This window comes from Sarcophilus harrisii, chromosome 1 (genome assembly GCF_902635505.1).
Source record: "Sarcophilus harrisii chromosome 1, mSarHar1.11, whole genome shotgun sequence".
Taxonomy (NCBI): domain Eukaryota; kingdom Metazoa; phylum Chordata; class Mammalia; order Dasyuromorphia; family Dasyuridae; genus Sarcophilus; species Sarcophilus harrisii.
The window spans coordinates 472,681,169-472,701,004 of NC_045426.1; the positions used below are offsets into that span (position 1 = coordinate 472,681,169).

General features: G+C 32.3%; 1 protein-coding gene across 2 annotated transcripts in view; it reads right to left on the bottom strand.

Moving 5' to 3' along the window:
• Positions 1 to 19,836, bottom strand: part of SNTG1 (syntrophin gamma 1) — a 786,808-nt gene that overhangs the window by 547,255 nt on the left and 219,717 nt on the right. The window contains exon 4 of one of the 2 annotated variants that reach the window (XM_031946418.1): positions 8,211 to 8,267. The exons of the other annotated variant lie outside the window; for it this stretch is intronic. Coding sequence (XP_031802278.1) covers positions 8,211 to 8,267 — 57 coding nt within the window. The remainder of the gene's footprint in view (positions 1 to 8,210; positions 8,268 to 19,836) is intronic. 2 annotated transcript variants of the gene reach the window in all.

A 19,836-nucleotide genomic window follows, 5' to 3' on the forward strand; every position in this document is an offset into this window, starting at 1 on the left:
CTCTGTGTCTTTGTCTCTGTGTCTCTGTCTCTTACTAACACACACATACACATGCAAACACAAACACAAACTCACAAACAGAGCTGAGTGATCTGCTTGGTACATCAAATTGTCTTTTTTTGTTTGTCTTGTAACGATTATGATCATATGTGTTAGTATTTTGGAACTTAAATTCAAAATCCTATTGTCTTAGAGAGAGTCAAAATTGTAAAGAACATCTGACATCTGAGCAAATATTTTAGAGGATAAAAGAAAATAATAAAGGGAAAGAAAACAAAGTAATTAATTTTGATAATATTAAAAGGGAAGGAATGGTAAATTTAGTGAAAAGTTTGCCTATGTCTTTACCATTAAAAACAAAACAAAACAAAACATTTTACATCAAATGATGGATTTTTTCCCCCACATTCACCTGTCTTCATTTATACCCTACAAATAAAAACGGACATATTTTTTTAACCTACATTTCCAAATATATACCACCCTTCTCCCCACCCTAGAGAGTCATCTCTTATAAGGAAAACATAAAAAAGAAAGAAAAACAAAAATATGTCAGGGACAGTAAATATCATATTAACAGTTAACAAAAGTCTATGCATTCTTTCACACTTATAATCTCCAACCTATTCAAAGAAATAATGTGTGACAAGATGCAATGTGGTATGGTAGAAACAAATTTGAGGACCCTGGTTCATATCCCACTCCTGGCAGTTACAACTGTGTCACTTTGAAAAATTCATTCTACTGCTTTGGAACTCAGTTTCCTCCTTTGTTAAATGAGGGAGTTGAGCAGATAATGTATAAAGTCCCTTTTGTTTCTACATTTATGATCCTAGTAAAGATGAATATTCTCATTGCTTCTTTATAGCCATATCTACTTACCAAATTTTTTTAAGAACTCAGAATATTAAGTACATTTTGGGTTTCCTTAATATAGATGGTTAAATAAAAAGATGTTTGTGATTCTTTAAATAATTTTGAAAAAAAACAAACTTATTTTTGAAAGATGAAATAAAAAAATGTAATGCAGTACATTTTAATTGTGTCAAAAATCTGGATTATATATGAATGTTGTGGTTCTTTTGCTACATACATTTAAACAATCCCACAATCCATACTTTCTACTTATATTACTTTATTTTAAATTCATTTTGTTTTATTTACATCACAAATAAAAAGAATGCAGTATTTTTATAAATAATACTGGCTGGTACACCCTATAAGAAACAACAATTGAAGTTGCTTAACTGATGAGAGTGAGAAGGGGAAAAAAAGAAGCAAAAATTATATTTTGTTGATGCAGATTGCTTGAAACAAAAATAAATGTCTACAAACTTTTAATAAAAGCAAATATGACTTTAAAATTAGAATAGTTTAAAAAATACTTTAATTACAGATGCCTTTATGTTTGAAATTGAAAGATGCCCATGACAGTGAGGTAATATCCATAGCAACAAAGTTAGGGACGGGCCAAATTCATGCTGTGTTAAGAATAGCTGAAGGAATTGAGGAACTGTCTACTCTGAATGTCAGAACACTGGTGAAAAGAGTGCATCAATAGCTAGCTTTAACAATTTCAAGATCTGTCATGTGAAAAAAAAATATGTTGGCTTGTAGATGGCTCAGTGGATAGAGTTCAGGGCTTGGAGCTAAAAAGACACATATCCCTGAGTTCAAATATGACTTCACATAGTAGCTGTATGACCCTGGACAAGTCCTTAACTCTGTGTACTTCAGTTTGTCACTTAACTCTGTGTACTTCAGTTTCCTTATTTTTAAAGTGAGCTGAGGAAGAAAATGGGAAATCACTCTAGTATCTTTGCCAGAAAATCCCAGATGGAGTCACAAAGTCAGACTTGATTGGAATGACTACATCATATGTATATCAACATTTGAATATGTGTTACTACATATGGATAAAAAATAACATGAAAAGGAGTTAGGCATATTTAGTTTGATATTTGAAGACAGAGAGAGCTAGGAATAATGTATAAATGCTGAAAAATGGCAAATTCAAGGTTGGTGTAAGGAAGAACTTTACAATTAGAATTCTGGGACACTGATGGGATGCTTGGGAAGCTGGTCAGGCTCCCTTTACTTGAAGAAGGGTTAAATAAACATGTCAGGTATGTTTTGAGATTCAATATTTTGCACATATGGGATGCACAAAATGACTTATGATATCCCTTCTAACAGAAAATTCCCATATATCCAATTAACTGTATTAAAGGGCAAGCTTGTTTCTCATTGCTACTTCCAGACTTTTCCTTAATTAATATCACTAAGCAATCAATCCTCTTTCTAATATTTATTCTTTCTGAATTTATGACCTGAGTTAGAGATTATTTTCTATCAATCCCCTAGCCCCCAAAAGAAAACATTTTCTTTCCTTTCTCAATAAGTTCAGTGTCTATTTTTTATTCTTCATCTCTACTCCAACTCCTGGTTTTATATTAAAAGGATTTCAGGAATATATGTGGATATCCCTTCAAATACACTAAATAATCAGTTCCTCAATCCACTAGACTTTTATGATTATTCCTTTTCACCTCAATGACACACCATGATGATTATACTTGTCACCCAAAACTATTTGTCTCATTATTTTGAATTCTCCTCCTAAGTCAATTATTTTCCCCTACTGTGACTCTCCAATCTCCCCATCACTCAGTATTTTCTCCAGGCAACACCTTTTTTCTTTCTACATTTTTTTTTCTTTCCCTACCTCAGCATCTAATTTCATTTTGCCCTATCCTCTGATCTTGGATTGCTTCTAACCTTCCACCATATTACACCTCTACTCTTACTCATATGCTATCAAATGAACCGAAGGAAGTCATGGAATTATACTAGATATTGTCAGAACAGGACTAATTTCCTTTCCCTTCTAACCTACAAACTTTTCTATTACTACTAAGAATACCATACATACACACCCAGTCACAGTGCCCCACAACATTTATTCTTCAATTCCTCATGTATAATTTACCCCAGTGACTCTAGCTATTGCCAAACTTATTTTTACCTCCTCAACATTTTTAGCATACATACATTTTCTCCATCTATTACTCTATATTGGGCCCTTGTTACCTCTCACCTCCATTGGAAAATGCTTGCACCTCCACTGAAAAATGTTTCTAAAGATTTTCCTTGCTTCTAATATCTTCTACAAATCGACAAAATGACTTTTTCTAATGCAAAGCTTCTTAAACTGTGGTTCATGAACTCACAAAGGGTCATTTAATGATGTGGGGATCTTGAAATTATGATTTTTTTAAATCATCAAATGGTTTATTCTTATATCTATTTTATACACCTATATATGTGGAGTTACATAAAAATTTCTTGGGTGAAAAGGGGTCATGAGTGAAAAAAAAAAGTTTAAGAAACCCTATTCTAAAGCACAAGCCTGACCATGTCATTCCTTCCTCCTTGCTACTCAATAATATCTACTGGCTCCCTGATACCTATTGGATCAAATATAAATTTCTCTGTTTGATCTTTAATTGTCTTTATAATGTGTCTTCATTCTATCTTTCCATCTCATTTACACATTACTTCCCTTAATGCCTATGATTCTATGACCAGTGAATGTCTCTGGAAAATTAGCTAACTGATTCTGGGGTTAAATGCTTAGTAGCATAGTATGGCCTAATGTAGCATCTAAGAAAATAGTAATATATTCAGCTGTAACACCAATTATTTGGTTGTTGTGCATGTTAATCAAGACCTAAATAGACTTCCTTTGTCTAATTTGATGTTTCACAATAACTTTATGATATATTTTTTTGTGCTAATTGGTGAAGAATTTGCATATAAACCCACATTTTGAAACAGAAGTCATCAATAAAACCTATTGCCTTGACTAAGAGAAATAACAATTATTTACCTGAAAATGTGGCATGGTTGTAGACTGTTTGGGGTAGGAATATTATTGTTTCACTTTTTACAATTAAACAAAAAGAAAAAAAAAAAAAAGCAAGGGCACAACTTAATCATATTTAAAATTATCACTTCTTTCCCCCAAAAGATAATGTTTTCATTTTCAGAACCATACTGTCATACCCCTTTTTGAAATATACATATCTATATCTATATATCTCATATTTGCTTGACTTGAAATTAAGAAAATATGAGTTTAACTCCAGCAGCTAATAATTTTTATCTTTATGATCTTTTGAAAGCCTCAATTTCCTATGAAATGTCCTTCCTTAACTGTAAAATGGGACTAATAATTTACATATTACAACTACTTTCTAGGATTGGTGCATAGCTCAACTTAGATAACCTATATGAAATATCTGCAAAATCTTAGGTGAAAGAAGAGATTTGCCTCAAATGTTACCTACCCTAATTCACTGAATGGGTGAATATCTGTTGAATATCTTAGCTTAAAAAGGCCAAGTACTACCACTACATCCAGGCCATCCCCAATTATCTTGATCTGTATCTGGCCATTGGACTCAGATGGCTCTGGAGGGGAAGGTGAGAAGGTGACCTTGAATAAACCTTCTTCACTTAAATCCAGTTCACTTGTATGTCATGTCTTCTCCTCTCTAATGTTATGGTTCTCCTCAAGAAGGAAGGACAAACAACAAAACCTAAACCGTTCTATAATATTTCATAATAATAAAGTCATGGCATAGTAAAAAGAACACTGCCTGTAGACATGATTTCTGATGCCACCTGTAATTCTTATTACTTGTATGCTTTTTGACTAGTCAGTCAGCCTCCTAAGATCTCTCTTTGCTCAAGTACAAAATGAAAAGCTTAGACTAGATAATCTTCAAAGTCCCTTCCATCTCTAAATGTATGAACTTGAGCTCTGTATTACACTACAGAGTTTGAGGTAGTAAACAGGAGATAAAACTGCTGCCTACCTAAGAGAATATTAAGCATGCTTGCATACTTGAATAAAGGGACTACATGGAGAATATACTAAGGTTGATGAAGATGTCAGAGATGGTTGAGCATGAGCAAGTATGGGCTTTTCAATAGCTATTGGACATCTCCAAGTTGCAGACATTTAAAAGAAGCCACTATCATCCTCAACCCCAACTATGCATTTATACATAGACACTCTCTTCCTTTCCCTCTCTTTTTATGTCCTTTAAATTCTAGTGCTTGTATTTACAGAGACTGTTGAAAATAGATTCCCCTTAGTCAGTTCCCTTTTAGATTGAGATTAAATGTTTTGTCTTGTTTTTAGCCAAAGAAATCCTTTACTATTGTGTATTGTTTGGTGTATTTTAATCTGTATTGTAATCATGAGTACCCCAGCTTTTTCATTTTATCTGTAAGTCTGTTATCTATGACATGATATTAGAAGAATGATTTACATTATTCCCCACCATGTAATATAAAAGAAGGGTAGGAGAAAAAGACTTTCTGATAAGCTGTATTTCCTACTAAATATGGTAAGGAGGAAGCAGCATGACCCTGATATGTGTGACCAATTGAATTTAAAATATACAGAATATCACACAAAATATTGAAATTTCAGATATAAATTGACATAAGGATTACAACTGAATGGTGTGTGTGTGTAAAAGAGAAAGAGAGAGAGAGAGAGAGACAAAAACAGAGACAGAGAGAAAGACACAGAGATAAAAAGGGAGGGAGGAGGAAGAGGAGGAAGTGAAAGAAGAGGAGGAGGAAGACAAGAAGAAATACAAGAAGGAAAGAGAAATCTTATAGGCTATATAATGAATGTGAGAATACTGATTTTTTTTTGAGAATAAAGATTTTCTAACATAAATCTACAGAGACATCAGACTTCTCAATACCTGACACAAATACCATTTCCCATTAGATTCCCAAACTCTGAATATATGTAATATGACATAATACCTTTTAAATATTATGCTTTAAAAAAGAATGAACTATAAAAAATGCTGCTGTTAAATAGTTCAGTATATTTCAGTTCAATTCATTTAAAAATGTTCAATATATTTTTTAAGTAAACAAGATTCCTTGGTTTACTTCTATATTGTTTCATTTTAATACACAGTTCTTTACGATGATAGTTATTTTGAGTTTCCATTAGTTGTGTGTTAAATGGGGCACTGTATATTTAAAAAAAATAGAATGACATTCCCAAGTGGTGTGCATATTATGATAGCTTGACTAAGTAAAGTGGGAAGAATGCCAGTGCACATATAATTACTCTTCCAAAATAAGTCAATCATTTCCACATAATTTTATATAGTGACTCAAACTCAAGTTGTATATTCTTTTCATATGCCTAAAGTGCTTCCTCAACATTCTTAGGTGGAGTTGAGCATATCAGAACAATTAAAATACATATCCTTGCAGCATTAAAAAGGATTTTCTTATCCTTAGCTTGACTTAATGTTTAAGAAAATCTGAGCAGAATATAATTATTTGTTTTCGTGAATAGAAGACATCTGCTATATCAAAAAAGAAAATCAAAGAACAAAGTGAAATTTAAAAAAAAATTCCACCTGGAAATTTTCTTATAATAGGTAACAAAAGGCAAATACACATTCATCTTTCTGAGTCATTTTTTATAAGATCAGCTAAAATCACATATTCACACAAATGGTAGTTTCACTTTGTAGGTAAATTTTTAATTTATTTTTCATGCTTTGAGATATTTCTTCTTAGTTCTTACATACTGCTATAGTAATCTGAAGATAACTACACTGACTGAGAAGATGAAAAATTCATTTCTTTTGTGTGTACTTAAAAGGTTGAAATCAGGTATAATTGTTAGTGTTTCCTCTCTCTTCGAATTTGTCATGTATATATTTACCAGTTTACCCACTATATGCCCCCAGGAGAATATAAATTGCCTGAAAGCAGGGGTTGTTTGTAGTTAAATTTTTTGTATCTCCAACACAAATATGAAAGCACTAGACTTTCAAAATGATAGGGGCTTAAAGTGTGTTTTTGTTCTTTTTTTTTTTCCCCCTTCTGGTCTTTCTGACTTCTTTCTCCCTGTTTCTCTCTTTCTCTCCTTGCTCCCTCCCTCCAGCCCTCCCTATCTCACTATCTCCCTTTTCCCTCCCTCCCCCCTTCTTTCCTTCCTTCCTTCCTTCCTTCCTTCCTTCCTTCCTTCCTTCCTTCCTTCCTTCCTTCCCTTTTTCCTTCCTTCTTTTCTTTTTTTTTTTTTAGTGGAATGAATTGGATACAAACAATTTGATTTTGTTTGATTTAATACAATAGTGATAGTAAATTAAATAAATAAATTAAAGTAATTAAATAGTAATAACATTGTTAAATATTTTTTTTAAAAGAAAGGGTCTTTTTTTACAACAAAATAACTATTTGGACATGTATACATATATTGTATTTAATTTATACTTTAACATGTTTAACATGTATTGGTCAACCTGCCATCTGGGGGAAAGGGTGGGGGGAAGGAGGGAAAAGTTGGAGCAAAAGGATTTGCAACTGTCAATGCTGAAAAATTGCCTATGCATATATGCTGTAAATAAAAATATATATAATAAAAAAGAAAAAAAGAGAGGGTAATAAACTACATTGATAGTCATCTCTTTACTAAATAAATATCAGAGAAAGAATAGCACCTTCAGTTTTATTAATGAATGAAAATTAATGAATAAAAGAGTCATCTAATCAAATGAGATAATATTTCTAAAGCACTTAGCACAGTGCCCAGCACATAGGAGGATCTATATAAATAAGAGTCATTTCTCTTTCCCATCTCTTCCTCTTATCTTCTCTTTTTCTGAGAGTTATTACTAAACTGATTCTTCCATGGATTTGCCTTTGTGAGATGAAATTTTATTGAACTTTAAATCCACAATAGAAACAAATAAAATTAGTTAAATGAAATTTTGCTGCCATATCTTAATGGATATGGACCTTATTGGAGATATCTTCCCCCTGTTTCACCCACTAATAGGTACAACCTATGGTATATTTATTCATTACAAAATGATATATAAAATGCCCTTGGTTTTAGAGTAGAAAACAAAGATGGAACCCCATTCCAGAGAGAGGTGCAAATCCCAATTACTTTTTTTCCCTCAACTCACTCAATTAAAAGAAAGGCTTTATTTGATATTTTGGATTGCTTAGCCCAATTTATTCCCTAAGTCAAATAGGAGGGGGTGCTTCACAGCCTTCTCCTTTGCTTTCTTTTTTATTCACAAAATAAAATGCATGATAAGGCAGGCATTAGAGCATGGCCTATGCGATGATAGACTGAAATGACATGCTACCTTTATGCTTAATCCAAATCCTCCTACAGTTTGTCTTCTAATGGTCACCGTTCTTTCCTGAAAGAGAGGGTTTTTTTTAAAGTGGTTAGTAGATTCTAATACTGTACTTACATTTACATTTCTATTCTCTCTCGGTTATTTGATCAAATAACATCAGAATTTAGATTCTTGCACATAAAAAGATTAATTTTAAAAGTTATAATAAAACTAATAACCTAAATCTCAAATTACTGAAAAATGAATAAATTATTATTATACTTCATTGTAAAGTAAAAATTAAGCTCTGTTCAAACCATTTATTCAAAATCTAATGCTTCTCAAACCTCTTCATTATATCATGTTGTACTTTCCTGATAGCACTTATGAGGCTCATGTTTTTACATATACCCAACTACTGGTTGTCCACAGTAGAGACCACATAACAATCAAAAATAACTGATCTACCATTATTTGACCAAGTTTCAGCTTTGGATGGTAAAGGTAAGTAAGGAATTAAGCCTAGGGATAGAAGTAGTTGACAAAAAAATATATATTTCCAAATGCATTTTTTGTTTTGTATGCATTGTAAAACTGTAGAATATTAGAAATAGAAAGGAGAATTTTAGGTGCAATTCCAGTATTATTAAGCAGTAAACTTAAACCACAATGATGCTATGTGACTAACTTAAAGTCAGTTACCTGTAATATGAATAGAATAATTTCCTATAGGAAAAAATAGTCATGAATCTCACTCTATTTTAAACCTAAATTAAAATAATTTAAATCTACTTTTTCAATTGCATAGGAATCTTTATCCTTCAAAAAGCAAGCAAATATTAACTTTATATTTGAATTTATATCATCACAGGTAATTTTTGGTCCCAAATAAATATGAACATACTTCTATCTACATATTCAAGCTCTCTTAAGCAAATTGCATATTCTGAGTTATAGAGTTATTAAAGTTATAAAAATAATTTTGGAAATCAAAATATTCCATGATAGGGCAACTTGAAGCCTCTTCATCTGTTCATCATCCTTGGGTCACCCAAATGAACTTTCTTCTTGGATAAATATATTCTATTTAGTTCTAGGTGTTACAGAGTCTTAAGCATTTTCCTCTATTTCAGCAAGATTTTTTTTTTCTCTCTTATCGTAGTTCTGGTATTACAAATACTTTCAGAATAAAATACGTTGAGAGAGAGAGAGAGAAAGAGAGAGAGAGAGAGAGAGAGAGAGAGAGAGAGAGAGAGAGAGATTCTAAAAAGAAGGAAAAGAGACTTGTTTCTAGTAGTGCAGGAGCACAGTCTACATCTTCATTGTGTTTTGTCAAATTTGCACATTTTCTTAAGCATAAGCTAGTTTTCATTTAAACAAACAAACAAAAAAGGAAAACTCCTTAAGGACAAAGTTGTATTATGTGAAAGTAAAGTTTCTTAAATCTTACATAATATATATTCCAACAAGACAGCTATGCCAATTTGCATACAGAACTTAATTTCTCTTTGGCATAAGACATAAAAGATATTAAGAGCTAGATTTTTATCACAATTAATAAATTAAATAGAAAACATTCAGCAGTAAGTATATCTGATCTTTTAGAAATTGTTACTATACACAATCCTAAAAATAATTTTTATATTTTCACAATAAATTACTTTTGATCAGAACCTTTTATCAGAATAAATCTATTTTAAATTCTTCTTTTTACATATGGGGAGAAAAGTTACAATCAATTTTAATACAAATAAAAATAATACAATGAATATTTTCTTAAAATTATAATTAATTTAACATATGACCATATAATTCTTTAACTAAACTGTGATTTTCAATTATGCCTGTGTTTGAATATAGTGTACTGGGTGGATGAAAAAAATAGTTTTTCTTGTAAAATTCCATATATATGTAATGTATATTGATATACCCAAAATAGAAAATAGTTAAATTAGTTTTTATACATAAATATGTATATGTGTGTGTATACATGTAACATTCGAATACAATTTTAAAGTAATTAAATAATTATTATAAATTGATTTTATATTTAATAAGTTAGACATGAATTTAAGTCAGACAGGGCACAGAAAGCATTTAAAGAAACTATTTGATTTATCCCAATCATGGGATCCCAAGCATAAATATTAATACACAAGATACAGTATAACATACAACAGACATATCAACATAAAAGCATAACATAAAATGAAAGTGTGGAATAATCAATAGACTCCTTGTATATAGCTCTGGATCCCATGTTAATTATTCAGTCCACAAACTTTTCTTTTTAAAAAAATATTTATTTTTAATACACATTGCTTTATGAATCATGTTGGTAAAGAAATATCAGAGCAAAAGGAAAAAAAAAATCATGGGAGAGAAAACAGAAAAAGAAGTGAACGTAGCATATGTTGATTTACATTTAATCTCCATAGTGCTTTTTCTGGATGCAGATGGCATTTTCTGTCCACAGGATTGCTTTGGATCACTGAACCACTGAGAAGAACCAAGTCTTCCATAATTGATCATCAAACATTCCTGCTCTTATTGTGTACAGTGTATTCCAGTTTCTATTTATTTCACTCAACATCAGTTCACATAAATCTCCCCAGAGCTTTCTAAAATCAGCTGGTTCATAATTTTTTAATAGAACAATACTATTCCATTATCTTCATATACCACAACTTATTTAGCTATTCCCCAATTGATGGGCATCATTCATTTTACCACAAAAAGGGCTGCTACAAACATTTTTTGCACGTCTGGGACCTTCTTTTCCTCTTTTATGACTTCCTTGGTATACAGACCCAATAGTGGCACTGCTGCGTCAAAGGGTATGCATAGTTTTATAGCTCTTTGGACTTTGTTCCAAATTGCTCTCCAGAATGGTTAGGTCATTTCACAACTCCACCAACAATGTCCCAATTTTCTCATATCCCCTCCAAAATTATTCATTATCTTTTCCTGTAATCTTAACCAATTTGAGAGATTTGAGTGGTACCTCAAAGTTGTTTTAATTTGTCTAATCAATAATGTTTAGAACATTTTTATATGACTATAGATGGTTTTAATTTTGTTATCTAAAACTTGTCTGTTCATATCCTTTGACCATTTATCAATTGGGGAATGAATTGTATACTTATAAATTTGACATAGTTCTTCATATATTTTAGAAATGAGACCTTTATCAGAAACAATGGCTGTAAAGATGTTTTTCTCATCTTTGTACTTCCCTTTTAATATTTCTTCTGTTAGTTTTGTTTATGCAAAACCTTTTTAATATGGTATAATCAAAGTTGTTAATTTTGCCTTTCATAATGTTCTCTAGTTCTTCTTTGGTTTTAAATTCCTCCCTTCTCCAAAGATCTCCACAAGTCTTTCTTTATCTAACATTTATTGTGTTCATATAATATGCCAAGTGTCAAAAAAAAAAAAAAAAGGCCAAAACAAACAAACAAAAGAAAGAAAGAAAGAGAGAGAGAAAGAAACCAGTCACTGCTCTCAATGAGCTTATTTTTGAATAAAGGACATAATATGTAAATAATGGGCACATTCAATAAAAAAATAAAGAATATGGGAGAGAAGGTGCTAGCAAACTGAGTTGGATCAGGAAAAGATGGCATGAATGTTTTATCAGGATAAGCCTTGAAGGCAGCTGGGAAAATTAAGAGATGGGAAGGGAAGGAACAGAGAATACCAAGAACAGGAGATTGCTAGAGGAAAGGAACAGAGATGGAGTGTCATGATCAAGGCACCCTAAGTAGGATAGATTAGCTAGAAACAAGAGTATATTGTTGGGGAAAAAAGAATAAGAAGACTAGAGAGTCTCCCTTTTGAAGAAGAGAACAGTTCATGAAGAACTTTAAGGGCCAAAAATATAACTTTATATTTGATCATTACAGGTCATTAAGCAGAGGAGCAACAGACCTAATCTTTAAACAAAATCATTTTTGCAGCTGCTTGTATGATGGCTTGAAATAGAATGAGACTTGGAATAGGGTGGTTTGTTAAAAGATTATTGTAACCGATCATATAGGGAACAATGGAGCCCTGAAGTATAGTATCAGCTGTGTAAGTGGAAAGAAGAAAAAAAAAAAAAAAAAAAAAAAAAAAAAAAGGTGAAGGAGAGTGAATGGTTGAGAATGACATCAAAGACTAAGACCTCAACTGGTAGATTGGGATGATGGTGGTAATAAATAATAATTATAAGGAAGTTCAAAAAAAGGGAAAGTGTGGATAGGAAGATCATTAATTCTTTTAAGGGAAATCCAGTCTGAAACATCTAATTTGCAGTTTCAGTTTCAGGACTGAATGTAAAAATAAACAAAAGAAACCAAGGCTTGCTGTATAAAACTGGGAGTTGTCTGAATAGAGATAACAATTGAAGCTATTGGAGTTGATGATATTATCAAGTGAGATAATAATGAAGTGGAAAAAAAAATAAGAGGAGGGTTTAGAGACTTGTGGGCTATACAAGGATAGTACCTGTGACATGTATAAAAAACGAGCAAAGAAGAGTAAGTAGCCAGACACCCTAGACATAAGCATTATCACTCACATATACATGCACATGCACACACACATAATAGAAAGTATGTAAATAGAAAAGAAAGTATGTAAAAGAAAAATTATTGATAGAGTCAAATGTTTCTAAGAATTTAAGGAGAATGAAGATTGGGAAAATACCAGTATATTGAAAATTAATAAAATGACATTGACAGCTTGGAAAGGGTAGTTTCTATTAGTTGATGATATCAGAGACCAGGTTGTAAAGAGCATAGAAGACAGTAAAAGAAGAAACAGGGATGTTGATTATAGAAGGCTTTCTGAAGAAATTAAGACATGAAGGAGAGTTAAAATACAGAATAGTAGTGGGAACAGATAGAATAGAACTTTTTGTTTTGTTTGGTTTTAGTTATACCTTTTTTTTTTTTTTTCTTTTTTTCCTGAGGCAATTGGGATTAAGTGACTTGCCCAAGGTCACATAGTTAGGAAGTGTTAAGTGTTTGACACCAGATTTGAATTCAGGTCCTCCTAAATACAAGGCTAGTGCTCTTTCCACTATGCCACCTAGCTGTTTCTCCACCTCTTTTTTTTTTTTTTTTGAGACACTTTTGGGGTTAAGTTATTGCTCAAGGTCATATAACTAGTAAGTGTGGAGTATCTGAGGCTGCATGTGAACTCAAGTCTTCTTGACTCCAGAGTCAGTGCTCTATCCACCAGATCATCTAGCTGCCTCTAATTTCAGTTCCTTAATGATGAGGAACCATGCTTAGAATTTTAGGTAGGAGAGAAAGTGCCCATTAACAAAGACTGCAAATAAAGGAGAGTAGAAGTAAGAGTTAATGGAGGAAAATTGGAAAGGGATAGAGATCAAGAATGTTTATAGAGAATTTTGCTTTGGCAAGGAGATCAGACACTATTTAATCAGATATTAGGGTAAAAAATAACTGGAAGGGGGAAATCATATCTGAGTGATATGAGATATGAATGTGGAGAAAGGAGAACAGAAGGTTATTGTCAGAAGTTTAAAGAGAGATAAGAAGGTTTAGAGCAGAAAAGTGGGCTGGTGAAACAATTGGGGAAGAACATAATTTTAGAGTAGAGGATAGTATAGGATTCAATTTGATCACAGAGGTAGAAACACTGAAGAAAGGAGAATGCCATCAAGTGCAAGGATGATGAAAGTATTGAGGAAGAATTAGTAAAGGGAATAGGGGTAAAACAGCCGTTAGACTAGTTTTTCCTTAGTTTGCAAGAAAACATTGTGTCTCTGTTACTAGGTTCATTCCCTTCTGGGCTAAGTCAAGTAGGATATTTTTCAGTGTTGATTCTTTACTAAACTCAGCCACTTCAGTCACTGGCAGACTGCTATCAACTCTGGTCACAACTTCTAATCTTTCAAAGGTCAGAATCGTTTATCCATTTCTGTGTATTCATTCATCCAATTTCATGTAGAAATAAATAGAAGAGATAAAGAAAAAGGTACCATGCTCTTACAGTCAAATAACAACTTGGATGGGGAGATAAAGCAATTATAATCTCTACTTCTGTCCCTCTCTCTCTCACCTTAAGGCACTCAGCTAGACAGGAAAAATGCAAAAGAGACTGAGGATCAAATATATTGAATTTTTTGAATGGGAAAAAAAGTTCCAGGTCCATCATCAATCCTTTTAGCTCCAAAGCCAACCCTAAAATTTCTTGTCCTTTCATTTTGGATTGAAATTGAAAAATAAATAGTGTGTATTCTGTGTACAACACATCAGGAAGAGTATCATGCTTGTATGATCTCAGGACTGGGCCTTCATTAACTGAGTAACCTATGCTAATTTTTTAAGCATTTAAAATGATTTAATAAAGAAATAGGCTTTCTTACACATTATACTTTCATTCTTTAAATCAAAAAATATTTTTGAGCATTTATGAGATACAAAGAACTCTACTTAGCACTGTGTGGTATATTATTATTTTTTAAAGGTAAGACATGGCCCTAGCAATGATAGAGTTCGTATCTAATAAATACTTATGTCATTATGATTCTACTTGATGAAATTTATTAGCACTTCCATTTTTCCTTTAATTCCAAATTAGCATTTCACTGGTCTAGGGAATACTTGGAAAAGAAACTCTAGCAATAAAAATATGAAACTTAAAGTCTCTGAGAGTTGCCTGGAGAGCAGGCAAACCCTCAAGAGGTTTAAGGAGGTACCCAGTGTCACAAAGTCAATACATGTCAAATGTGGGACTTGAGCCTCTGTCTTCTCGACACTAATTTATCTCTCTATCTCTATCTATTAGTATACAGTAATCCTTGAACAATTCCTAAAATTTATAGAAAGAAGTACCCTAAGCAGGTGGGAGAAACCAGCAGCCTAGTGAGCTAATTCGTCATTTTATTCTGTTGAAACTGGCAGGAACTCTTCTTTCAAAAAATTCCTTATCCACTAATAGCTACTCTTGGGCTACATCAACTATTTTCTTAACTCTTGTTCTGTGGATAATAAATAAATGCTTAAAATAGAATCAAGCCCAGTGGTGAAGTCAATGCAGGCACAAAGCATCAGCAGTATCAAGATGAAGTTTTCAATCTGTCAGAGAAAAATGCATTTTAATTAGCCAGGGTCATCACCCAAATTACTTAGAACATCTTGCATAGCAATAATTAGCATTGAACACATTTTGGTCAGTTAGTTTTGTTCCATAGCTGATTTTGTGCTGGCACACTGATTTCCTTGGATGGTAGCCGGCAAGCATACCAGGGTTATCAAAGATCTTTCTTCAGTGTGCCTTCTCATTTCCTACAATCCTGGTTACAAAATCAGTGAACATTTAGAACATGTTCCACTACAAAAGAGCTGATGTGGATTGGTAAAGTACATAGAGAGTCAGCATAAACTACAGAGACTCTCAGAAATAACACTTATTTTGATGGTTTTTTTTTTATTCTTTTTTTTTTAACATATAAACCTACTCCAATCCATATTCCACATCTTCAAATCACATATAAAGCATGGAATTTAAAACAGATCATATTTGCTGAATTATAAACATGAAAAAAAAATCTTTCCCATTGAAACACCATCACTTTTTAAGCAATATGAAACATAAAATGAATCATAAATCTTTTCTCAAGATCAGTTCTTCTCTAATGATACTAAACAGATTATTTCAATTTCCCAAATTCTATTCTGATTTTGCTGTGCTTAGTGAGCACATGTTTTTATTGGTTCACTGAAAGACCAAAAATATGTCTCTAGCCCCGTTTATACTCCTCTCTCTTTATTCCTTTCTGCTTTCCTAGGAGAAAGCAAAAAATCAGATTTCCAAACTTAAAACATAATGTTTTGCAAGGGGAAAGTTGAAAATTATCTATGCAAATGTTCTGAAAATAAAAAAAGTTTTAATTACAAAGATTTATCAAAAAATAAATAAAATGGGGGTTGTCAATATTTTCTTTGTTATCCAACTCATTAATTAGTCTGTTCCTAGGACCAGGATTTGAAATATATTTAATAAACACATGTAAGATACTGTAAGCCACATAGTATTTGTCTGATTATAAGCTACATAAGTATTTTGGGAAGCTAAGGTCTAGAGTCTATCTAAACTTTAAAGTTTCATTAAAACTCAAAGCTAAGGATACAAAGAACATGTTGTATATTTAAATGAAGGAATTTACTATAATTCTTTAAAACTTCGTAGAATTGAAAAGTTTGAATTCAAGAGGACTATTATTGTATAATATTCCTTTTGAGTACAACATGTTGGAATGGTAGAAATAACCTGGTTCATGTCTCAGTTTACTAATCCCTAAAATGGCAATGGCAATACCTGTCAATTTCCTCTGTAAGACTGTTGTAAAGATCAAATGAGATAATCTATGTGGAAACAGTTTGTAAACTGTAAAATACCTATATGAACTATCAAATCTGTGTTCTTGTTCTTCATAATTAAAATATTTAATGTCCTTAATCATACTTATATTTTTTGTTGGTACTTAAAAAATAGTAATACATTCTAGATCACATTATTTTCTTTAGGAGGGTATGATCTTTAAATGACATAACTGATCCACAATAGATATCACAAATGTAAAATACACACAATATAACCTATCAACCTGTATTTAATATGTGTTTCCTTAGTTTCCTTAGATGTAAGATATATATCATAAACTCATAATCTTCACTATACCCCCAGGCTCCTTAACTCTAATATTATGAGCATTTCAATCTTAAGCAATAATCATGAAAAAAACCTTTGTATTAACAATGCATTCACAATGAGATAGCATTTCCTAAAATTTTAACGAAAATAAATTATTACTGTACTTCACATTTCTTAGGTATGACTATCACTCGAGAATTTCTTTCTCTGATGCTGTTTGTACATAGTGGAAACAGAAATGAGCAATTAAATAGCCATTCATTCTTTCATTCAACAAACACATGAACGTCTTACATTTTTCAGGCAATAGGATAGTTGGTGTGAACAGCTCTGCTACTTAAAAGCTGGGTCATCTTGGGGCAAATCATGTCATGTCTTGGACTCAGTGTTATTATCTATAAATGGAAAAGTTTGGAGTAGATGACTTCTAACTTCCTTGAGAACCTAAAGATGTGAGCCTTGTTCCTGTGCACACTTACTTCCTTTCATGAACAGGTAATGTTTTAAAGAATACTTCCCAATAAATAACCAGATTAAAAAAAAAAAAAGAAAAAGAGGGGCAGATACTTGGTGCAGTGGATAGAGCACCAGCCCTGAAGTCAGGAGGACCTGGGTTCAAATCTGACCTCAGACACTCAACACTTCCTAGCTGTGTGATCCTTGGCAAGTCACTTAACCCCAATTGTCTCAGAAAAAGAAGAAAGAAAAGGAAGAAAAAAGATCACTTCTTAGTCATTGATGATTCTCCTCATATCTATTACATCGACAAGTAACAAAAAATGAAAATGACACATGTTGGAGGGACTGTTACCTTCCCCTTACCATACCTACTGAAACAGATGCTTCATCATTTGTAACTTGTGTCTCTGTCTACTTGCACCATGCTACAAACTATGATAGAAAATTTCTATTTAATACATTGTTTTCAAGTATTTTAATATAGTTTGATATCATTATTAAGATGTTTTTGTTTCAAAATACATATACATATATATATATATATATATATTATTTTTAGCTGAAAAAAAAAACCCAGTAACCTCAAATGAGTGACTTTATAGTTCTAAAATGAATTGTGAGAGATTTATAAAAAAACTTATCCTGCTCATAAAAAGACAATTCAGCTTTCAGATACATTCCAGTCAAGGTATATCTGTCACTACCAGCTGATGTTCATTAGTGAACCAATACTGTGTGGGCAGAACAGACTTAAAAAACAGACAGCCCCCAGCAGTTCAGAAGCAAATGAAGCATTCTGTACAAGCTTCATAGAGCCCATGCCAGTCCTGCTGATTTGCCAGGCTTGCTTGGCTCTCACTAAGTTAATTGATTAATGCTTTGCATCTGATTCTTTCTCATCACTTCTTACCAGTGTTCTCTTCACCTGCTGTTATGATTTGATTCCTGTCAAAAGGCTAGGAATTAGACCTCTCTGGGCCTATACCCTCCAATCAACCTATATCCCACAGCAGGAGTCTGTATCTAACTGGCTTCTATATCCCTTCTAAAACAAAAATTATACCATATAAAGGTTCTGTGATAGATTTTCTATTTGCCAGGGTCCCCCAATATCTCTGAAGTATGGATTAAGCTAGTAGCAGATGAATCCCTGAGTTTATCAAAGGGAACCAATCTACTACTAGAGATTCTCCATTCTGTCACTACTGGATAAAAAGGATTCATTGACTGAAGTTGCTGGTCCATTGCATTTATATGCATCAACATGCTGCCTCCAGTAGAAAATCCATTATTAAAGCCAGAATAATCATTGTAACATCAAGTATTGAGCCTTGCAGGGTGATTGCTATCTCATCTGGTGTCTGTGCATTGTAAGTGATTTAGTAGCAATGTGTAGACTTAAGAATTTTGTTAATCAAAACAAGGAAAGACTCGTTTTCTCTCCACTTCCTAAATTGATAGTATGTTTGGACAGTTTTCAACTAATTAAATAATAGTTCACATTTCTAAAACACTTTTTAAAATACAATGTCCTCACAAAACTCCTGCTATCATCCATTACATAAATAAGGAAATTGGCTTAAAAAGAATACGAGAAAAAATTTCAGTCAGAAAGGATCTCAAAAGCTGTCTAAGACAATTTCTAGCTGAAAAACTATTCCTTCTGTCAATTAATAGTTAAAACAGTTTCTATTTATATAGAGTTTCATGGTCTGCAAAAATATTGTATATATTTACAGACCATCCCCCGAATCTTAGTGGAGTTTTAAGCTTCAATTGCTTAAAATTGCACTAAAATTTTTAGGACACCCTGTATTATACTGTTTGAACCTCATAACATTACTTTGAGTTAAAATGCTGCTTTTATTTATATTATGTAGATGAGGAAACTGGAACTGAGAGAGGTGATTTTTCAGAATCACAAAGATAATTAGCATCCGCTATAGGCTTTATTTTATAATCTTTTTTAATTTATTGTATAAAGTAAGCATTTCCATAACACAGTACAATAAAAAGATGAGGAAAAATTAAATTTTATTTATTGCAGTATTTGATCTCAAGTATACCTGCCTTTAAACATACTAGCATATTCTCTGACATGCCCAACCAACAACCAATAAGCAGTTAATTAATGTGAACGATGTGTCTGTAATTGTTTAATACCAGAGGATACAAAATGGTATTAAAAAAAAAAAACTAGCCTTCACTATCTAGAGGTTTGTAATATACTCTACAATCTTATCCAACATGTTTCTATCCTTTACTTGAAAATTTGCAATGATGGCAACTCCAATAGCTCCCAAAGTATGTCATTCAACTTTTGGAAAACTAATTTCTGGGAAGATTTTTTTTTTCCTTCTTTTTTTCCCCTCAGAAAAGCCTAATCCTGTCCTTTTGTAGACAGAATCATAGTTTTCTATGTGAATGAGGTGACAATTTCCAGAGGTATAATCTGCTGTCTGACAGAGCTGCTCCAGGTTCCTGAAATTCCAGGAATTTCAGTGGAATCGGCCCTGTACAA